General features: G+C 50.6%; 1 protein-coding gene across 9 annotated transcripts in view; it reads right to left on the reverse strand.

Annotated features, from left to right (window-relative positions):
• Window positions 1-278: 278 nt before the first annotated feature.
• Window positions 279-20561, reverse strand: part of IL17B (interleukin 17B) — a 31964-nt gene continuing 11681 nt past the window's right edge. The window contains exons 1-8 of one of the 9 annotated variants that reach the window (XM_070374602.1): window positions 19688-20554; window positions 18711-18988; window positions 14301-14366; window positions 11433-11605; window positions 7492-7576; window positions 4852-5118; window positions 1801-2090; window positions 279-555 (exon numbers count right to left, since the gene is read on the reverse strand). In XM_070374602.1, coding sequence (XP_070230703.1) covers window positions 324-555; window positions 1801-2090; window positions 4852-4974 — 645 coding nt within the window. In that variant the 5' untranslated portion in view covers window positions 4975-5118; window positions 7492-7576; window positions 11433-11605; ... (1 more) ...; window positions 18711-18988; window positions 19688-20554 and the 3' untranslated portion in view covers window positions 279-323. Of the gene's footprint in view, window positions 556-1800; window positions 3338-4184; window positions 5119-7491; window positions 7577-11370; window positions 11609-14300; window positions 14367-18710; window positions 20558-20561 lie in introns of those variants that run through there. The other 8 variants (XM_070374601.1, XM_070374608.1, XM_070374603.1 and 5 more) reach the window with 8 other exon arrangements.

Below are 20561 nucleotides of genomic sequence, written 5' to 3' on the forward strand. Positions count from 1 at the left end.
GGAATAGCAACCTACTCTAGTATTCTTGCCTGGAAAATTCCAAGGACGGAGGAGCCTGGCAGGCTATAGTCCATGAGGTTGCAAAGAGTCGGACACGACTGAGCGACTAACACTTAAATGGTATAAATGAATGTAGTTTTCGTAATAACCCATCTCAGTGTTGAACTCTGGGTGATGGAAAATCTTCCTCCACATTGATTGAAATCTACCTCCCACCCAGTTTTGGCTTCAGAGCCACAAGGAGCAAAAACAGTCTTGCTTTACAAAAGACAGCCTTTACTTTTCATCGCCTTGTTCGGCAAGGGGGTATGGGGAGTGCTGTCTCAGAAGATGCAGGTACAGCCCACGGCGATGGTCTCCATGACTGCGCGCTGGCGGCAGGGCCCGGGGCGTGGCGGCGGCGGGCAGAGGCGGCGCCGCACAGGCACCTGGCTGAACACGGGCACGCTCACCATGCTGCGGTCCTCCTGCATGGTGAAGGGGTTCACGCAGCCCAGACACAAGCACTGCGCCTCCGGCAGGTCTGCAGGAACGCGGCTGGGGTCATGGTTGATGCTGTGGGAACGCGGGAGAGAGCACAGGGCAGAAAGAAGGAAGATTGCGGGAAGGACAAACCGACACCCATCACCACGCCCCTGCCTTTCCTGGCCCAGGTTTCCACTGCACAGCAAGCATGTGCCATGTGGAGGACAGGCAGTGAACCTGTGGGCCTGCAGCGTCGGCATTGCCCGGGAGCCTGTTAGAAATTCAGAACCTCCCCCTACCCTAGACCTCCTGAATCAGTGCCTACATACTCATAAGATCCCCAAGAAGGTCAAGGGCACAGCAAAGTAGAAGCCCGGCTTCAGAGGGTCTTTACAGACCCTTTCAGTTGCCACATTCCAGGTATGGGAGCCACTAGCAACATGGGGCTGTTCGAGCTTAAAAGAATCAAAACTAGCTCCTCAGTGACACTAGCCACGTTCTAAGCGCCCAGGAGCCACATGAGGCTAGTGGCTACCACATTGGACTTTACACTGTCACAGAAAGTCCTATGAACATACTGTTCTAGAGTCTCAAGATATAAATCATGTGGCTAAAAATCTTTGGCCTGGGTTCGTGAGTGAGGACCCCTCAGGGTCAGTCCTTTTCTTTATTATTTAATCAACACATATACACGTGGCCCGTTCTGTGTGGCAGGTGCTGTGCAGGGAAGTGGAGCTACAACCAAGGTAAGACACCACTGCTGTCCCCGAGGGGCAGCGGGTCTTGATACCCAAGCCCAGCAGTGTATCCTAACCATGTGGAGATGTAGAAATTGCCACTTGCTGGGCCTCATCCCTGGAGATTTTGATTGGATGGGGTGTGAGAATCCTTAGATGATTCTGATACAGGCACCGGGATGGTCCCATCTAGGTGAGGGATGGATGTGCACACAGCCAACTCAGCACGGCCTGAAGGTGCTGTAACCAGCGGTGTGTACAAGGCACTGTGAGCTGGAGGACATGGCATTAGGGGAAGGCCTTTCAGGCCCTTCCCTGGAGACTTGGAGAGCACAACATCAGAGCCCGGCATAGATGTCTCATTTCTTAACAAGTCAGCGGAGTAGATACGACTGTCACCTCTACGTATAGTTGAGGAATCTGAGGCTCAGAGAGGCTAAGTAACTTGCCCAAAGCCACACAGCCAGTAAAAGGCAAAGCCAGGATGCACACCTAAGCCTCTGAATCCAAGGTCTTCACTCTTGACAGGGAGAGTGGGCAGGGCATCCCCGCCAGCCCCCAACACAAAGCTTTCCCATGGCTGCCTGGCCTGGCCTACCTGTAGCCCCAGGGTGACAGACTCCTCTTGTTGGACAGCCACAGCTGCAGGTTGACCTCGCACTTCCTCCTGGCCGGCTCGGAGCTGTTCCTCAGCTGCGCCACCATTTCCGCCAGGTTTCTCTCATATTCCTCCATGCGGGCATAGGGCTTTGCCCGGGACACCAGGTCCAGTGGCAACTGGTGAGGCCCAGGGGCCAGGGTCCCAGGCCGCCCTGGCCCCTTTCTCTTGCCTTTGGGGTTCCTGGGCTGGCCCAGCCCCAGGAAGATGGAGATGGTGAGAAGGAACAGCTGGGAAGGAAGGCCACAGGTCAAAGGTGGGAGAGACAGGTCACTGCCTAGGCCAAGACTCAGGGCACAAGGAAGGAGGAGGGAAGAAGAAAGGCCCCTAGGGGAGCCACCTGTCAAGCCCTGGCCTGGTCCCACCAGCCCACCACACCTGTATTGATACATGTGCATGCCGCATTCATCACTAAATCCTGTTGCACCTCTTAAAAACCTCCCCACCCATCCACTTCTCTACCTGCACCAACCTGTCACTTTCCTGGACAGCTCAGCAGCCTCCTACCTGGTACTCCATATCTCCCCATCTCCCCCTGGCTCCTTCCGATCAGTTCTCCACACCTGCCCAATGATAGGTTGGAATGCCAACCTACTAACATCACCTCCCCAGGCCAGACCTCTGCTGTGTTCTCCTTCCTCAAATCACACCTGGTTTCCTCTTGTACCCATGCTTCAGCCTCAGGCCTTCTCTCGAACCTTCCTCTTCTCGCACAAGGACTTCGCACAGGCTGCTTCCTACAGTCACCCCACATGTCTTGGCTCCAGTGTCACTTCCTTAGGGAGCCCTCTGTGGACCTTCTTGAGCTCTCAGCACCCCATGCCTCCTTCATGACTACTGTCTTCCAGTGTACATGTGATCCTTTCACAAGTCAGGCCCCCACTAAGCACAGGCTCCGTGAGAGCCAGCACTCTATCCGTTTCCACATACTGCCTTGTCCCCCATGTCTGCACAGTACTGGGCATTAGGTATTCAGTGAACATTTGCTGAGTGAATGAATGCCTGCCACCAGCCCTGCCCGTCTGCAGCTTGCAGTCTGGCAAGGAAAGCAGATGGTGAAGAAGAAACAAGCACCTAAGCCTCGCTAGCAGCAGGGTGAGGATGGGGCCACACAGCGTGTGGTCAGAGACACACAGGGACACCCGCTTAGCCTGGTGGCAGTGGGGTGGTCTTGCAAAGCCTTTCTGGGGAAGGGGGCAAGTCTGGTGAGGTTTGAAGAATAAGACAGAGGCAGATGTGCGCAGAGGGAGCCTAAACATGGTGTAGAGGTGAGGGAGGGAACCATGTGAGAGGAACTTTCAGTGGCTTAAAACTTTGCTGAAAGGAAACAGTGGGGCTGAAATAGAGTGGACAGGAGGTGAGGGCAGGAGATGAAGTTGGTGATGTGTGCCGTTCACGGCCAAAGACCCCTGATGAACTCCATGACACTGGTTCTCCACTCCTCCACGCCCCAACCATCTGCCTTCCCGACCCCTTGTCCCCCCCCACCCGCTGCTGTCCACTCCTCCCTGCACAACAAGCAGCATCAGGAAAGCCTCTCATTCACCTGGGAGAGGACCTGGGTGCCCAGCAGAATGCAGACTCCACAGGAAGCTGGGAGAGGACGGCCAGGACTCGGGTGGGAGTCAGGGCTGGTCAGAAGGGAGAAGCCTCCAGAGGGGACTTCATCTCCTCCCTGAGCCTACCTGCCCTGTACCCCTCACCCCGCCACCCGCATGGCCCATGCTGATCTCTCCTGCCTACCCAGCCAGTCTTGACCCTTGCAAACAAGTTTCAGCAGAGCCCCTCTTGGTAGAACCATTTCTTGGCACCAAATCCATGACAGATTCAAGTCACTGGTACAGAAAGACATCTCCCTAACAATAGGCTTTCTCATCTGAGCTGCTCACATGGCATTCTTAAACCCTGGCTCTCCACTCAGAGAAATTCAGAAGAGAACCCATCTCCCTCCATCCGTTTATAGATGGGAAACAGAGAAACAGAAGGCCCTGCCCAAGGTCACACAGCCTGGATCTCAGGACAGAGAGATTCTGGAAAAACCCCGATAACTGAGATTGCCAAGATCTCCTCAGTTGCCTTTGGCCTGAAAGGGCCTTGGTGTAGTCAGGCTGCACCCAGCTCAGGAGCCGGAGCCGCTGGCCATGGCTGCAGGCTCTGAGACCAGTCTCTGTTTCTCTCTCGTCCTGGGGGACAGGACAGAGGGAGAACTCGCCTCTGCAGATTCCAAGCCAAACAGAGGTGGCCATTAATCAATGGAGAAGAAGTAAAAAAAAACACTCAGGCCCTAAAAAGGAGTGGGGGTGGGGTGGGGAATCGCCACGTACCAGGTTATGCGGCCAGTCCATCCTGCAAGCCAGGCGATCAGCCTGCAGCTGCCGCCCGCCTGGAACCCCAGATGCCTCCGCCACGAGAATGGCAGCAACAGGACTCAGCGCAGCAATTATAGCTCGTCAGGGGGTTGCCGGGGGAGTGGGTGGGTGGGCTCGTCATCGCCTGGGAACCTTGGACTCCCAGCTGGCGGGCCTGGCGCAGTGGCAGGCGGTGAGGGGCGTGGGGGCAAGCCAGGAGCCGGGCTGAGGTGCCCAGGGGCTGTTGACTGAGGGACAATGCCCTGTGTGTCTGGTGGGGCTCTGGCGGGTGGCACCTCCGCCTGTGGCCTGCGGCCGGCCGCCCAGCCAGCACCCACAGGGCTACCTAAGACAATCAGCTTCGTTAGTTTGGGGGATGGCAAGGGGGCGAGGGTGGAGGAGGGACAGGCTGTCCGTTGGTCAGGACAGCAAATGTCCTCGGAGCACGCTGGCCAGGAGCAGGACACAGGCCCCATCTCCCAGGGAGACAGCCTCAGGCACCCCGGCCTCAGCCAGCCCCAGGTGAGCTCAGAGGCCCTCGGCACCCCCATAGCTCCCAGGCAGGGAAACTGAGGCCAGAGTGAAGAAGGGACTTGTCTAGGATTATACAGTGAGTGAGGGATGCCAAAGCCGGGATTCATACCTGGTCTCTGGGCAGGGCTTTATCCACCCCCCATGTTGCTTTTCTTGGCATATTTTCTGCACAGTTCAAGCTTGCTGTGAACATGTTTCTGAATCTGTGTGCTCTCACGAGGGCCAAGTCCATGAGGTCCGTGAGGACTTGATGGCTGGTTGTCCCAGCCTTCTGGATGCAATGCTCCCCCTCATGTAGAGAAGGTCTCCACTCCAAGGGCCTGTCTCTGCGTGGCTGCTTGTGACTTCCATCCTCTCTCAGCCTCAGTTTCCTTCTCTGTAAAATGGGAGCCATGCCCAAGAATCAGTGGTGGCCTGGCCCATTTCTCCTGGAAATCTTTCTGAGTCTCATTTCCCCTGTGTCTAGAACAACCTCTAGGGGTTGTTACTAGGAGTAAGGGAAATAAGCCACATTCAACAGCTGACACAGTGCCTGGCATGTAGCATGTGCTCAATAAACATAGCTGTTTATTATGAAGACTATCACTGTACAATAACAGTGTAATTGTTCTTGGGAACATTCAGTTCAGTTCAGTCGCTCAACTGTGTCCGACTCTTTGCGACCCCATGAATCACAGCACGCCAGGCCTCCCTGTCCATCACCAACTCCCGGAGTTTACTCAAACTCATGTCCATCGAGTCAGTGATGCCATCCAGCCATCTCATCCTCTGTCGTCCCCTTCTCCTCCTGCCCTCAATCCCTCCCAGCATCAGAGTCTTTTCCAATGAGTCAACTCTTCACATGAAGTGGCCGAAGTATTGGAGTTTCAGCTTTAGCATCAGTCCTTCCAATGAACACCCAGGACTGATCTCCTTTAGAATGGACCAGTTGGATATCCTTCAGTCCAAGGGACTCTCAAGAGTCTTCTCCAGCACCATAGTTCAAAAGCATCAATTCTTGCTGTTCTATTTAGCATTAGAGCAAGCACAGTTCTCATGGCCCAGCCAACTCTCCTTTCTACCTCTTTGGGCCCACCCTCCTGGCTGAGAGCTTTGGACCTCATGGGCTCTGGCCAAAATTTCATGAGCTTAGGTAACCCCAGGGTCCTCTTGTCTAAGAATCATGTGCTGGATGTACCTAGTCTGGGTCTCTCCCCTCAAGTGAGCAGCCCAGCTGAATGCGAGCAAGCAAGCTCCCCTGAGGAGGAGGTGAAGGGGGTGTGAAGAGCACAGGGGAGGAACACAGACAGCACGCTCCAGGACTACACCGTCCTATTGGGGCCACTCGTGGCCATTTACAGGAATCGCCAAGGGGAAGAACGCAGGGTGTAAGGCGCTCCTGAATGTCACAAGATTAATCTGTCCGGGGCAGGTTTCCACAGCATAACTGAGAAGCTGGCTGAGGCTCGAGCTCATGAGAGATACCACCATATTTGGTCAAATACTAGACAGGGCTCTATTCTATCACTGGAAACTCCAGAGGGAGGGGGACTCTGAAAATACCTCCTCAAGCAACAAAGGCCCCCAGTCCCATCCCAGGCTGCCCCAGCCCCAACACCACTGTCCTTTGGACGTGTGAAACAGCCAGCATGAGGCGGCAAAGGATGGGGGCAAGCTGATTGTAACCTATGCAGCCTTCTTGCTGCCCTTCTGCTGCTGCTGGTGGTGGGGTCCCACAGATATGCAGCTGGGGGGGCCCTCCCTGCATCCACAGAAAGGGAGAAATTAAAAGATGGGGATTGGGCTACAAGGGGGTTCCTCAGCTTCTCAGGACCCCTGAAACCACCACACTCTTCTTGCCTGCCAGCAACACACACTGCGGGCTTTCATCTCCCAAAGACAGGGCTTGGCTGCCTCAGCTTCCAACTTCGCAGATTCCAGGGTCCCGGCCCCAGAGTTCTAATGAGGCAGTCCCAGGAATCTGCACCTTACCAAGGCCCCAGTCAGGGAACTACAGGGCTCCTCACCCATCACCTGCCCCATCACCATTCTACCACAGGGAGACCAAGGCCCAGGGAGGGACAGGCCTTACCCAAGCTCACACAGCATTTTGGTGCACAGCTGAGTAAGGCTGGTTCGAGCACAATTTATTCTCCTAATTCTTAAGCAGGGGGCCTGGATTCAATCCCTGTTCAGGGAACTAGATCCCACATGCTGCAACTAAGAGTTCACATGCTACAACTAGAGATCCCACATGCCACAACTAAGACCTGATGCAGGCAAATAAATAAATTCAAATACTTTTTAAAAAGACAGAGAACCGAGAAGCCAGGCCAGTCCTTCTGGTGGCCCCAAAGAGGGGAGGGGGATCTGTGGATACTTAAGCAGGTACAGTGAGGAGTCAAGGATGGACCCAGTCACCATCATTGGGTTTCCCATTCCTGGGCCAGCTCAAGCCAGGAAGCAGGCCCGTTCTTCCAACTTTGGTTTCTAGAAACCACTGAGAGGTCATCAGACCTGAAGGATATCCTGAGGATGAACCCTGGCTGATCCCTGAGGGACCTTACCCTCCAGGTCAGAGCCAAGCCTGAAGGAGGCATGATAACAGAGACCCCACAGGGACCCCTTAGGTCTTTTCTCACAGTCAGTGATCAATACAGGGGAATGAGGGAAGGGCTACATGGGCTGGAGAGCAAGGGACAGGAAATGGTCGTGCTCAGAGCTACCAGGTCCCTCGGAGGCCGCCCAGCTAGAAGCGTTCTGTACTCACCGCCAGGTGGCACCACCAGAAAGCCAGATGTCCCCGAGGAGCAGGCACACCCTGGCAGAACTTTCATGTCAGCCACTCCTTTTCCCTGGATGAAAACAAGGGAACCAGGTAAGTAAAAGTCTTGTGCCTGCCATGGCCGCCAGAGCAACCCTAGCGTTGATGAGGACCAGTGCCCGGGACACCTTCCAGATCAGAGCAGGAACTGCATGACATACAACCAGCCAGGAGTGAGGGGGCAGGGGCCGGGTGGTGGCTTCTGTCTGCTGTGTGAGTGGCTGCCTTTACTTGGAGCACCTACCATGTGTTAGGCCCTAGGCCTCTGGCACCAGGACAACGTAATCTTCAGGAAAACAATAAGTAATAATAGCTGCTGCTTAATTCTACTTACTTAGACTACCTGCATGCATGCACGCTCAGCTGCTCAGTCGCGCCCAACTCTTGCAACCCCACGGACAGTAGCCCATCAGGCTCTTCGGTCCATGGGATTTCCCAAGCAAGAATACTGGAGTGGGTTGCCATTTCTTCCTCCACTTAGACCACCTAGTACAGTGATAAGTCTTTCATGTGCATTGTGGTTGTTTGTTTTTTAATCTTTTGGCCACACTGCTCAACATATGGGATCTTAGTCTGCCGACCAGGGATTGAACCCGCGCTTTCTGCACTGGAAGCATGGAGTCTTAGCCACTGGACCGCCAGGGAAGTACCACATGCACTGCTTTATTAAATCCTTCCAACCACCCTGTGGTGAAGTCTTAATTTGATCCCGAATCTACCGATGGGGAAACTGAGGCTCAGAGAGCCCAAAGTCACAGCGGATTCAAAGCAGATTTGATTCCTATGCATGCTGTTTCCTGCTATGCAGGAAGGAGAGGGACATCACAGTCAGCAAGGAGGCAGAAGTGTCCAACTGGTCAGCTGGTCACTGAGGAGGGGCTATGCTTGCCTCAGCCACACTTTGACATTGTCAAACCAGATCGTGCATGTTGGGGCGGTCACTGAACCCAAGACCAAACACAGTCCTCATAGGGATCTAAGAGTTCCCAGGCTATGGGTCTGGTGCCCAGCAATATTCCTGGCTCATAGCAGGCATTCACTAAATACCTGACGCATTCAATCCAAACAGCTATATATATGTGACACAGGGTGGTAATGCTGGGGTGGAGCATGGGAGGCCAGAGCAGCGGGGAACCAGAGGAGGAGATGCAGCCCAGGAGATCAGAGTTCAGAGGTTGACAGACCTGAGTTTTAATTCTGCCTCTGCCACTTCAGAGCTGTGTGACCTCAGGGAAGTTACTTGACATCTCTGAACTTAGTTTCTCATGCACAGTACAGATAATAGTAACTTGGCTCTCAGTGGATGGTTGTGGGGACCAAACGAGATAATGCATGTTATAGCCCTTAGCAGAGCACCTGACAAAAGCAAGCCCTTAATCAGTGGCAGCTGCAGTTGTCACTGTGATTATTAAAACAAGTTTTGACTTGGGCCTTCCAAAGAATGCTTCTGGGGACCTCCCCGGTGGTCCAGTGGCTAAGACTTCACCCTCCCAATGCAGGGGGCCCAGGTTTGATTCCTGGCCAGGGAACTAGATCCCACATGCTGCAACTAAGAGTTTGCATGCTGCAACCAAAGATCCCACATGCCACAACTAAGACCTGGTGCAGCTAAATGCATAATTTTTTTCTAAAAAATGTTGCTACCTAGGATGTTCCTGGGTAGGAAGGGCATCGTGATAGGGGGACAAGGATAGAACCAGCAGAAGAATGCAGAGGTCCCTGTTCCCTGAGGGCCCACCCTGGAGCCTCGGCTGAGCCAGGAAGGCCTGTGGGATTCAGTGTAGAGATTTGCCCAAGTGGACCCAGTAAGGTCAGGGGAGGCAGGAGGAGACGAGCAGGCGCCTCTGCTGCAAGATGGAGGGGGCTGTGGCCAAGAGGGCGCATCCTCCACTGGAGGTCTTGGCTCTCCTGCCGAGCTGCCCACCCCATCCCCCACCCTCTCGGGGTAGGAGTTCTTCTCCCAGGCCCATATTTGCACAAATGCCTCCCTCACTGCTCGCTTCAGGGCCCCAGCCAAGAGGCACTATTTTAAGCTCCCTGGACGGGAACGCTGTTGGTGGGAACAGACCCAGCCAGAAAGCTCCCAGTTCTCAAAAAAGGGCAAGGCCTGGGTGAATGGGCGGCCACTGGGATATGCAGAAGGCCCACCACGTCCACATGACCCTCTGCCCAGGCCAGGAGCCAATGCCTCCGTTTCCAGGGGCAGTCAAGGAAACGTGAGTGGAGGCAGGGTAGGATTCTAAGAGTGGGCTTGTGCTCTGGGACTGGGTGGCCAAGGCCACTCTTCCACCCAGGATCCAGCCTTGAAAATGTCAAGTTTGTGTTTCTGGGTTGCAGATTGACACTGGGGAATATCTTGTGTTAGCCCTTACTAGTGTAAGAGCTCCTTTTAAAGCATCTTTGCTGGACACCTCCAGTGTAGGGCAATCATTTGTCTCTGAGATTGCACATCCCACTTTTCAGAGCTTTAGTTGTTGAAAATAACAGCGATAAAGGTTTTGCCTTTCATTATACTTCAGTCTCCTCCTATCACGCAATAGGGTGTAGTGGTAATTGCAGACTTCAGAAATGGTGCTTGAACACTTGCTTGCCACGTCCATTTTTTTCTCTAACTTCATTGAGCCTCAGTTGCCTCATAGGGTTGTTAAAATGGCTTTATCATAAAAATTATGATTTGCCCAGCATACAATAGATACTTAAGATTTGGCTAGTTTGGGTTGCTTTTATAGTAATGTGATTGGTTTGTGTGTGACTGTGTTTGTTGTATGGGTGTTTTTGTGATATGTGTGCTGTTTTTGCTTTCTGATCAGGAAGAACCAGAATAGGTTAATATTTAAAGCACAGACTTTGAACTATAGCAACTGCATCCCAGCCCCACCACAAAACAGCTGAGTCACCTCAGGCAAGTAACTTAACTCTTCTGAGCCTGTGTCCTCCTTGAGGGGAGGGAAAATTAATGGGAAAACGAACCTAAAGCACCCGGCACAGTGCGGGCTCAGTGAATGGCCATGCTACACATTATTCTGAGCTGTGCTCAATCAGGTCACACCAAACAATTCTAGAAGCACTTTCTTCTAGAACTTTTCAGCTGCCAGAGTGCCAGTAATAGCATGGACTGCCCTGGGAAAGAGTGAGCTCCCCATTAGCCGAGGTGTTTTAGTGGAGGCCAGAAGACCAGCTGTGAGGGAAATTCAAGAAAAACAGGGACTTGGGCTCTTTGAGCTTTATAAGTTCTCTTCCAACCCAGAGAAGTTGAGTCTGACGTCTGAGGCCTCAGGCCTCCAGGCAGGCCATCCTGCCTGCCACTACTTGCCCAGACAGAGACAGGAAGGAGCCCAAGGGGGCCTGTGAAGGATGTGGGATAAACAGCCTGTCCTCAGGGCAGATGGAGGCGCCGGGCCCCCTGCCCACCAGCATATCCTCCCCTCAGTCCCAGGGGATGTTTATACTCTGGTCAGAGTTTACAGGACGTCTGGACTTACAAAATCCAGAGTTCTGATTTCCTCCCCGCCAACTGTCAGCCCCTCCTCTTGCTGGGTGGGTCTGCACCTATTTTGGGTGGGAAGCCCCATCCTCCAGGGGAAGCAGGAAAAGGGTGAGAAATGTTCTCTTCAGTCTCCCAGAGCCTGGACCCCAGAGGCGGAGGGAGCTTGTGTTGTGGGGGATGAGCAGAGAAGGCAGTGGTGTCTCACAGCTGCTAATGGGAGAGGAGTCCTGGGAGGGAGAGGCAGGGGGAGGGGGGCACTTCCCTTGCAGCTTGGGTTCAAAGACCTGCTCCCCCCAACACAGCTAATAGTGGATGGTATTCACCAAAGTCTGACTTACATATTGGCTTCAGCTACTGGCTCAGATAGTGCTGTTTTTGTTGCCCAGGTTTTGGAGTATACCTGTATGCCCACAAATTTGTGGATGAGGTCTTGCCTGTGAGGGTTTCGTTTCAATATTGATTTGAAGAGTCATCAGGCGGAAGCTTCTTGCAGGCGTTGGACACACCTTATTCATATGTGCTTCTCAAGTGCCTGACTCCGGAGTCTGGGCCCCGCTGTGACCACGGCAGGATCTGCTGAGAAAAGAGAGAAACCCTAAGGCTACTCACTATGCAGCATTTGGGGGACAGGCAGAGACTCCAAGATCCATCACCTTCACTCTTCAGCAAGGAGCACTGATGGCCACAGCCAAGGCTTCTGTCCCCACCCTGCCTCCCTAGACCAGAAAACAGCCTGCAAAACTTGCAGGCTCTTAGAGCTGCAGTGAACTCAACCCAGGCCTCTCAACAGAAGCTCGTCCCTGTGGTCTGAGCCTCTTGGGAGACAATATTGAGAAGATGCACCAAGTGGGGGTTTGCATACCTTGTCTGGGAGGCTCTGTAAGTTTCTAGGAGCTGTGACCTTCAAGGTAGGAGCAAGGAAGAGCCTTAAGAAGTCTTGAGAAGGGTTTGTTCCCTTCATTTAACACATATATACTGAGCACCAACTATGTACCAGGCATTGTTCTAGGCACTGGGTGTACAGCAGTGAACAGTTAAAACATTTCCTGAGCTCATATTCTTTTAGAGGATGGTAGAGGTAACAGTATCAACATTTTAGGACAAGCCTGTGACTTAGGGTCTTGATGGGCCCCTCTCTTCTCAGTCCCCTGTACCTCTTGTATCCGTGGGAACTCCTGCATCTCCTGGGAAGCCCATGACCTCAGCCCTCAGGGCATGTGGAGGAAGGTACAATGTCTCCAGAATGTGAAATCTTGCCAAATTTCCATTGGAAGGTCAGTTCTCATAAATACTGTATTTGTGGGGAAAGAGGAAGAAGTGCCTAGCGTGGAATCTATTTCCAAAGTCTGGTTCCCAGGAAAGAAGCCCCATCCATTCTTCTGCTGTTAGAAGATAGCACCAAGCTTTCTGACCCTGGGAGCCGGAGGTGGTCCAGGCCTAGCACCCAGGCAGATGCTGCAAGCAGTTGTACTAGTGGTAACAGTGATACCCCTCTCAACTGGTCACACTCTACAGTTTACAAAGCACATTTACATCTGGGGCTTTATTTATTCCTGGCATCAATCCTATGTAAATGTAAGATTTTCACAGGAGCTCTCATAAGTAGGCAGAACAGTGAGAATTCAGATTTTTCCCTAAGATCTCTGCTTAATTACCCTACTGTGCTATCTGAAATGCTCATTTCCAAGTTAACACAGATGACTGAAAACACCAGAAACTAGACTTCTACATTTAACAGGAGGTTATACATTAAAAGAATAAAAAGAAAAAAAAAAAAAAAAGATTTTCACAGGAGTTGAAACTGAGGCCCAGGGAAGGGAAATAACCTGCCCATGTTCATATAGTAGGTAAAAGGGTGGCAGAGCTTGAGATGAAAGGCCGGGCTCCCAAAGCCGCTTTTGACCCCCACCCAACCCTAACGTTTGCCCGTTAGGGAATGAGCACTGTATGTAGGCTGTGGTTAGAAGTGGGCACCCTGTCATTAGGCAGTGCACACAGAGCACCAAAAGCCATCCAGGTCATTTCTGACACAGCCTGGCTATGCTCTACGGACAAACCTACGTTCGAGGGAAATGCGTCTGAAGAGAGGGCTCGGTGCCCAAGGGATATGTTTTCTGAGTCAGCGCTGGAAAGAGTTCAAAGGTCAGGCTAACCGTGATCTCCATCCATCCTACCCCCCACCTCCACATCATGTGCTCTTGGAAAAAACTGGTTTTGGCTCTTCAGTCAAGGAGTCACATAACTATGTCCATAATTTTTTGTCTTCCATATTGGGATTCCTTTGCATTCTATCTTATTATCTCAACCACAGAGCCAGCTCTGACCCTGTCATTCCAGAATCACTTACGAATCTTGTTTTTAGACCATTTCTTAGAATCACAGGCTCAAGGGGACCTTGCACGTCATTTTGCTGGCGTCTCAGTATACTCCTATCAGACGTTCCCAGTTTCTTATTAGTCTCTACTTCTTTTAAAAATGTCTATCTCCCCCGTTCTTCCATCTGCTGATGACAAATTTGCTCTTGAGAATACAAAGAATAAAGCTGATCCCTCTCTCTGTGACAAGTAGTATCAGTCAGGATGGGCCAAGTTGTGCTGCAGTAGCAAGTAATCCTCTTGGAGGCTTGGCCCAGGAAAGGCGCCTTTCTCATCTGCACGTCCTATGTAGGCTGCCTGAGTGGGCTCTGCTCATCAGAATCACTCAGCAACACAGTGTGGTGGAAGTTTCATCATGATACTTGCTTCCACAAGCACCATAATTAGATCAAAAGTATACAGGCAGTGGATTTACAAAGATCAATGACAGGTTCTGGAGTCTTGGCTCCAACCACTTATTTTCTTCAAGCAAATTATTTCATCTCTTCAAGGTTCTGTCTCTTATCTATAAAGTGAGGATCATGAGAAAGTACCTATCTCGCAGATTTGCTATGAGATTAACTGAGAGGATGGATGTAAACCCTTGGCCCAGAGTCTGGTTAATAGAAAGAACTCAATAAATGTCAGTTATATATAATGTTACCATGGAATTATGTTAACTGAATAGTGCCTACCAGCTCCAGACAGAACAGTGGTTCTTTCCACTATTCCTCATGTTGACCAGTTTGAATTCCTTTGAAGAGTTTTTTTTATGATGCAAGTCATTTTCACACTATTTTTAATGTACTTTATCTCATGAGAGAGGCCCTTAAGGGTTCAAAGCTGAGGCACAAAAGGATACATCCATGTGTCTTTCCAACCCCAACCAATTTATCCAGTTCAAGGTACATTACCAAGTCCTTTTGATAAATCCAGAGAAGAGAAGTAAAATCTGGAGAATTCTTTCTTGAGTTACAACCCTGTGGTAGAGAAACACAGCAATCAAACTATAGAATGTCAGTGTGACAAGAGACTTTTAAAACAAGAAGGTCTCATCATGACCTCTCTTTTACAGAAGGGTAAACACAAGTCCAGAGAGGGAAGGGGACTGACACAGCAGTTCAGTGTCATAGCTGAGACCAGAACGCACTTCCTTCAATCCCAGCCTTAGGGCTTTCCACACATCACATAAGGGAACAACATTCTCTACCACTGGGCAAGGAGTGGGGCAGATATCTCGGAATTATAGCTTGTCCTCATTTCACAGAGTTGTGCTCTGATGGAGTTGTAAAGTTAAGAACTTTATAAACATTACCTTATTAAGGCTTCTTGGAAACCCAAAGTCACAGCTCCTCTGGGTCATGGGACATGCGTTGAGCATCCAGTGAACAAACAAAGGGTAACGTTACATTTTTCACTTCGTTTAGGAAACCTGGCTTCTAATTATAGGATTTGTTTAATAATCCCCGGTGGTTTACAAAGGCTTGGAGTCAGCCTGCAGTCCTGAGGGCTGCTGAGGAGTGTCAGATGTGGAGACACGGGCGGGGTGAGGGTAGGGAGCAGGGAGGGGGCCTCTGTGGCAAAGGGGAGAGATGGATAAGCAAAGTCAACTTAAGCCGAGGCCTGGAGGGGACTATTAAAGTAATTTCGCCTAATCCCACCAACCATGTTGCTCCCGTCTGGAAATTATCTCCAATAACTGCCCTCTGTTACCATAACCCTTTCATACAGGGGCAGTGAACCTGAACTTGCTCTGTGGCAAGCAGGTGAAACAATGAGCACACTGCTCTTGGCTTCTACAAAAAACTGACCCCTTTCATTAGCAGTCATGATTAGTGCCCTTCTCCTTGGGGAAACATGGACTAAGAGTTGGTTTGATCTCCATGGTTATTTAAACAAATATATTTTAAGTAAGTTATTTTCAAAAATAAATCTTTACAAATTTTGAAAAGTACTACATACTAATATATTCTATCTTCTTAACACACAAAAAAAGAAATTAGATAGAAATAAAAATATAAGTCCTTATATTATAATAACTGTATATATAATAGAATATAGAATATAACTAAACCCCTTTAGTTAAATTCATCACCTCAGTGCAAATCAGGAAAAAAAAATCAAAAACAGAAAACTACAATGAAGTAAGACAAAATCACCCAAATTCCCATATTCTTACAAACATCTAACAGTGTATTTTCACACACATGTGCAACCATACACACACTCACATGTGTCACAGGCAGTTCCTTTGCACCATTCAGGTTGTGGTTACTGTGGCCCAATTGCTCCTCAGACTTTAAATGTTCAAGGCCTCATATGCCAGTAAGCCCACAAAGCAAAGCACAATGCAGCCATTCTCCCAGAGGCTCTTACCACCATTCTCTTACACACCCTGCTGCTGCTACTGCTGCTAAGTTGCTTCCGTCGTGTACGACTCTGTGTGAACCCATAGACGGCAGCCCACCAGGTTCCCCCATCCCTGGGATTCTCCAGGCAAGAACACTGGAGTGTGTTGCCACTTCCTTCTCCAGTCCAGTGGTCCCCTAACCCTTACAGGTGTCTTGGGGGTATAGACAGTCATGAGCCCCACCTGGTGCTATATCAATGTGTCGACCATGATAGAAGGATATGACTGTCCAAGCAGAAGCTGCTCCTGGTGAGTTGCATCCAGAACTGTGGGTCAAGTTCACAATCCCCAAAGGGCCTACAGAGTTGAAAGCTAATATTCTCCCTAGACCAGGGAAGGGCTCCAAGCCAACTGCCTAGGGCCCTTCAACAGGGCAAATCTGTCCCATTTTCCAACAGCATTCATATGCCACAGAGTCACAGAAATTTCAAAGGACTGTACCACACCATTGCCCCTCCCCTACAGCCGCTCCCTCCCCAGTGATCAGCACAAAAGATTTGTTAGGTCCCTCTCTCCCTGCCTTTCCCAGAAATACTCCCTTTGGGCAGTTCATAATGACCCTCTGTCCTGGTCTGTGGACTAAGGCAAGTCGAAACACAAACCTAACCTCCAGGAGGGCATCTTGCTACATCCACACTTACTCCTCCACACAGATACATCATTTATTTTGTTATGGTAAAAATATGCACAACATAAAACTGAACATTTTAACTTTTTTAAGTGTACAATTAAACAGCATTAAGTACATTCACAGTGTTGTGCAATTATCACCACTATCCATTTCCAGAGCGTTTTCATCATCCCAAACAGGAACTCTACAGCCATTAAACATTAACTCCCCATCTTCTTCCCCCCAGGCCTGGCAACCACTATTCTTTCTGTCTCTATGACTTTGTCTCCTAGATACCTTATATAAGTGGAATCATACAGTATTCATCCTTTTTGTATCTGATTTATTTCACTTAGCATAATGTTGTCAAAGGTCACCCACGCTGTTGCATGTACCATAATTTTGCTCCTTTCTATGGCTGAATAACATTACATTGTATGCATGAACCACATTTTGTTTATTCACTTATCCATTTATGGACACTTCAGCTGTGTTCACATTTTGGTTATTGTGACTAATGCTGCTACAGAGGTCAGTGAACAAGTGTCTAAGTATCTATGGGTTTTGGTGGTGGTGATAATTATTATTATTATCATAGCCATCCATCCTGAAGAGTGTGAAGTGGTATCTCATTGCAGTTTGGCAAACACGTCATTTTACTTAAATGGTATTATTCCATATATCTTCTTCTATACTGTGATCTTTAGCCTCAGTAATATGTTGTGGGCCGCTATCTATAAAATATTTTTGAGGGACTTCCCTGGTGGTCCAGTGGCTAAGACTCCATGTTCCTAATCAGGAACTAGATCCCACATGCCGCAACTAAGAGTTTGCATGCCATAACTAAAGATTACACATGCCACAGTGAAGATCCCACGGCCACAGCTAAGACCAGGCACAGTCAAATAAGTAAGTGAAATAAATATTTTAAAATACATGTATTTTTTAAAAATTGGTTTGATGACAATTATAAGCAGTTCTTCACTAATTGTTTATTACCTCTCAGAATCAAACTCGGTCAATGAAACAAAAGTTGTATGCTCATCACAGAAACATACGAGCTTGATTTTCAATGTTCGAAAACATGTTTCCCAAATGCTCACCTCTGAGCTCTGCCTTTGGGCCAAATTAGCATCAAATAAGGGCTAGGGGTCAGGGACAGGTTGGGGTGAGAACATGAGGTGTGAGATAAAGCTCACAGGATCTAAGGGCTGGAAGGGACTTGTCAAGCTGTCGTTCAGTCTGTTAGCTGTCCTGGTAAAGTGATGAGTTCTCTGACCCATCAATTTATCAAGATACCCCATTAGTACATCTCTTCCTTGAGTAAATCCACTGACTCAAAAAGTCCTTCCTGGGACTTCCCTGGCAGTCCAGTGGTTAAAGCTCTGTGCTCTGGGGGTGAAGGTTCAATCCCTGGTTGGGAACTAAAATCCCACATGCCCCCGCCAAAAAAAGTCTTTGGGAGGGATTGGGGGCAGGAGGAGAAGGGGACGACAGAGGATGAGATGGCTGGATGGCATCACTGACTCGATGGACGTGAGTCTGAGTGAACTCCGGAGTTGGTGATGAACAGGGAGGCCTGGCATGCTGCGGTTCATGGGGTCGCAAAGAGTCGGACACGACTGAGCGACTGAACTGAACTGATGTAGGTCTAAACCCCATCTTCCTTCAGGTTCAACTGCACCAGTTCAACCTCTTCTTTGATCACCAATAGAGGTGGAGTAGCTTTGCTCCATTCCCGAATCTCCTGGTCTCCAGGCCCCTCCGCCTCCCACTAGGGATTACCTTGCCCCTGACAGCACACACCCTCTGAGGACAGGGAACTCACCAGACACTCTCATTCTTAGCCCCTAACAAGAAGCTGCCCTCACCTCCCCAGATGCCTCACTCTGGCCTCCTCACAAAGCCAGAGTCTCTGCTTCCCCTGGGAAGGGAGGGGTTTCATGGCTGCCTCGCCACAGTGTGGAGAGAAAAGCCACATCACACAATGGTTAATAGACATAAGGCACTAATAACTCCCAACAGAGGGCATGAGAGCAAGCAGAAATGGTTTCCAAAATGTTTGAGACAGATCTGGGGAGACTGTATCACAAACGGCTGCCATTTAGTTAGTCTCTTGAGATATTATGGCTCCGGGACACCTCCTCTCCTAGGATCTGCCTCCAGGTCATTTCAAATACTTGCTCTGACCTCTAGTCAAAGACTTCCTGATAAAGGAAACTTGGCTCACAAGGGTGGCCGACTCATGCTTGGCCAAGCACAGAGTTCGTGAGTATTCAAATAGTGGGTCTCTCCGTGACTTACACTGATTATTTTTCTGTTTTCTTCTCCGTCTTGATGTAATATCCTGATGTGACAGTAGCAGAAGTAACAGAAGCATAAATTAAGTTTCACAGCTTCCAAAGTGGACATTCCATAATTTTGATGGCTCCATCGGGCTGGCTTTATCTTTTCCCTGGGGTCCTCTGGTGGTGCTTTGGATTGTCAGACGAAACACTGAGCAGGGTAGAGGGTGGGGGTGACAAGCCTTCGTCGCCACAGTCTTACACCCCAGGGGCACACGTGTGAATGGCATCCATCTTCTTGGCTCAGGAAGGAAGCAGATGACATGAATAGCAAGCCTGCTATGTGTCAGGTGTGGGGTAGATACCTGGCATTTACTGAGCACTTATTCTGGAGCCCCACAGGACTGACCCCTTCATAAGCACTGTCTGGCTTCATCTTAACAGCAACCCTGGGAGGTGAGGGCTGCTTCTGGCTCCATTTTACAGAGGAGGAAAGTGGGGGTCACAGATGTTAAACACAGTTCCCATCCCCACCCGCTGTGGGAAGCAGCAGAGGCAGTGCTCCAGACTTGGCCCATCCCCTAGGACTGCACCCCACCTGACCCTCACGGCAACACCAAAAGGCAGGCCCTGTGCTCCCCACTTCACAGAGCAGCAGCTAAACAACTGCACCCAGACCTCACAGCCAAGAAACTGCGAAGGGAGGAACAAACACAAGCTCCCGAGAAGAGATTTCTTTCCTCAGAAGGAACGAAGTCGGGGTGAAGACCCTCTTACTAGACCAGGAGCCTCTTAAGACCAGGTACAGTGTAGGGCTCAGCATGCCACACCCCTGGGGCCACCTAGCTGCCCCACGCAAGACGGCCTGAGGGAATTCTAGAGGTAATCCTGCCCCAAGAAAGGGAAGGGGAGGGCAGCAGCCCCGTGTGGGCCAGGGGTCCAGGGGACCATGAATGAGAGTCTGAATGAAGGTGACTGGGGTCCAGCCAGCCTCACCACAGAAAGGAAGCTCTGAGCAACAAGGCCACTGGGAGGAGCCCTCCACCGGCCTCAGCTCCACAGACATCTCGCTCCTCTGCCCACGGCTGCTGGCTCCACAGACATCTTCCTGGCGGTCCCTCGCCCGCACTGCAGGAGGCCTGGGGACTCACCCTCCCCAGGGGAGTCGTGCTCTCTGGGAAGAGCCAGATGAAAAGCAACTACTTTAGTAGATACATACGAAATAGGCACAGCCCTGGAAGGCAGCAAGCAGAGGCAGCGATGGAGACTAACACTATGGCCAGACAAGGCTTCTCCCAGAGGTGACTTCTGAGGCCAGAAGCAGGAGGAGGAGCCAGCCATGGGAAGATTAGGGAGAGAGCACTTTTGTCAGAGAGGACTGCAATGCAAAGGCACTGAGGCATGAAAAATGTTAAGGACTGTCTAAGAGCCTCTGATGGCCAGAGTATAATGAGAAAGGGCGAAGGACAGGCATTTCTCTAGGCTAGGACTTCAGGGGAAGGAGAGCCCTAGAGGCAGGTCCTCAGACTCCCTCTCCTGCCGGTCGCAGGCCCCGTGTGTGACCAGGGCAGGCCCTACCCTTCTGGGGCGCCAGCCTTCTTTGCACAATGATGCGATTGGCCCCCCAGCGTCCCAACTTTCTAGAGAGAGGATTTACTTCCTCGGGGTCACCTATCCCCTGCCATTCCCACCACCCTCTGGACCCCAGGAGTCAGGACGGGTATCTTCCCTGCCAGAGATTCCCAGAAAAAAATCTCAGCACTCCCACTCCAGCCTTGGGACACAGGGGCCAGGGGAGAGGGAGGAAATTCTCACACATAGCTTGCTCCCAGGGAGTTTGCTCATGTTCCCAGGCTGACAACTGGCAACC

Source organism: Bos mutus, chromosome 7 (assembly GCF_027580195.1).
Source record: "Bos mutus isolate GX-2022 chromosome 7, NWIPB_WYAK_1.1, whole genome shotgun sequence".
Taxonomy (NCBI): Eukaryota; Metazoa; Chordata; class Mammalia; order Artiodactyla; family Bovidae; genus Bos; species Bos mutus.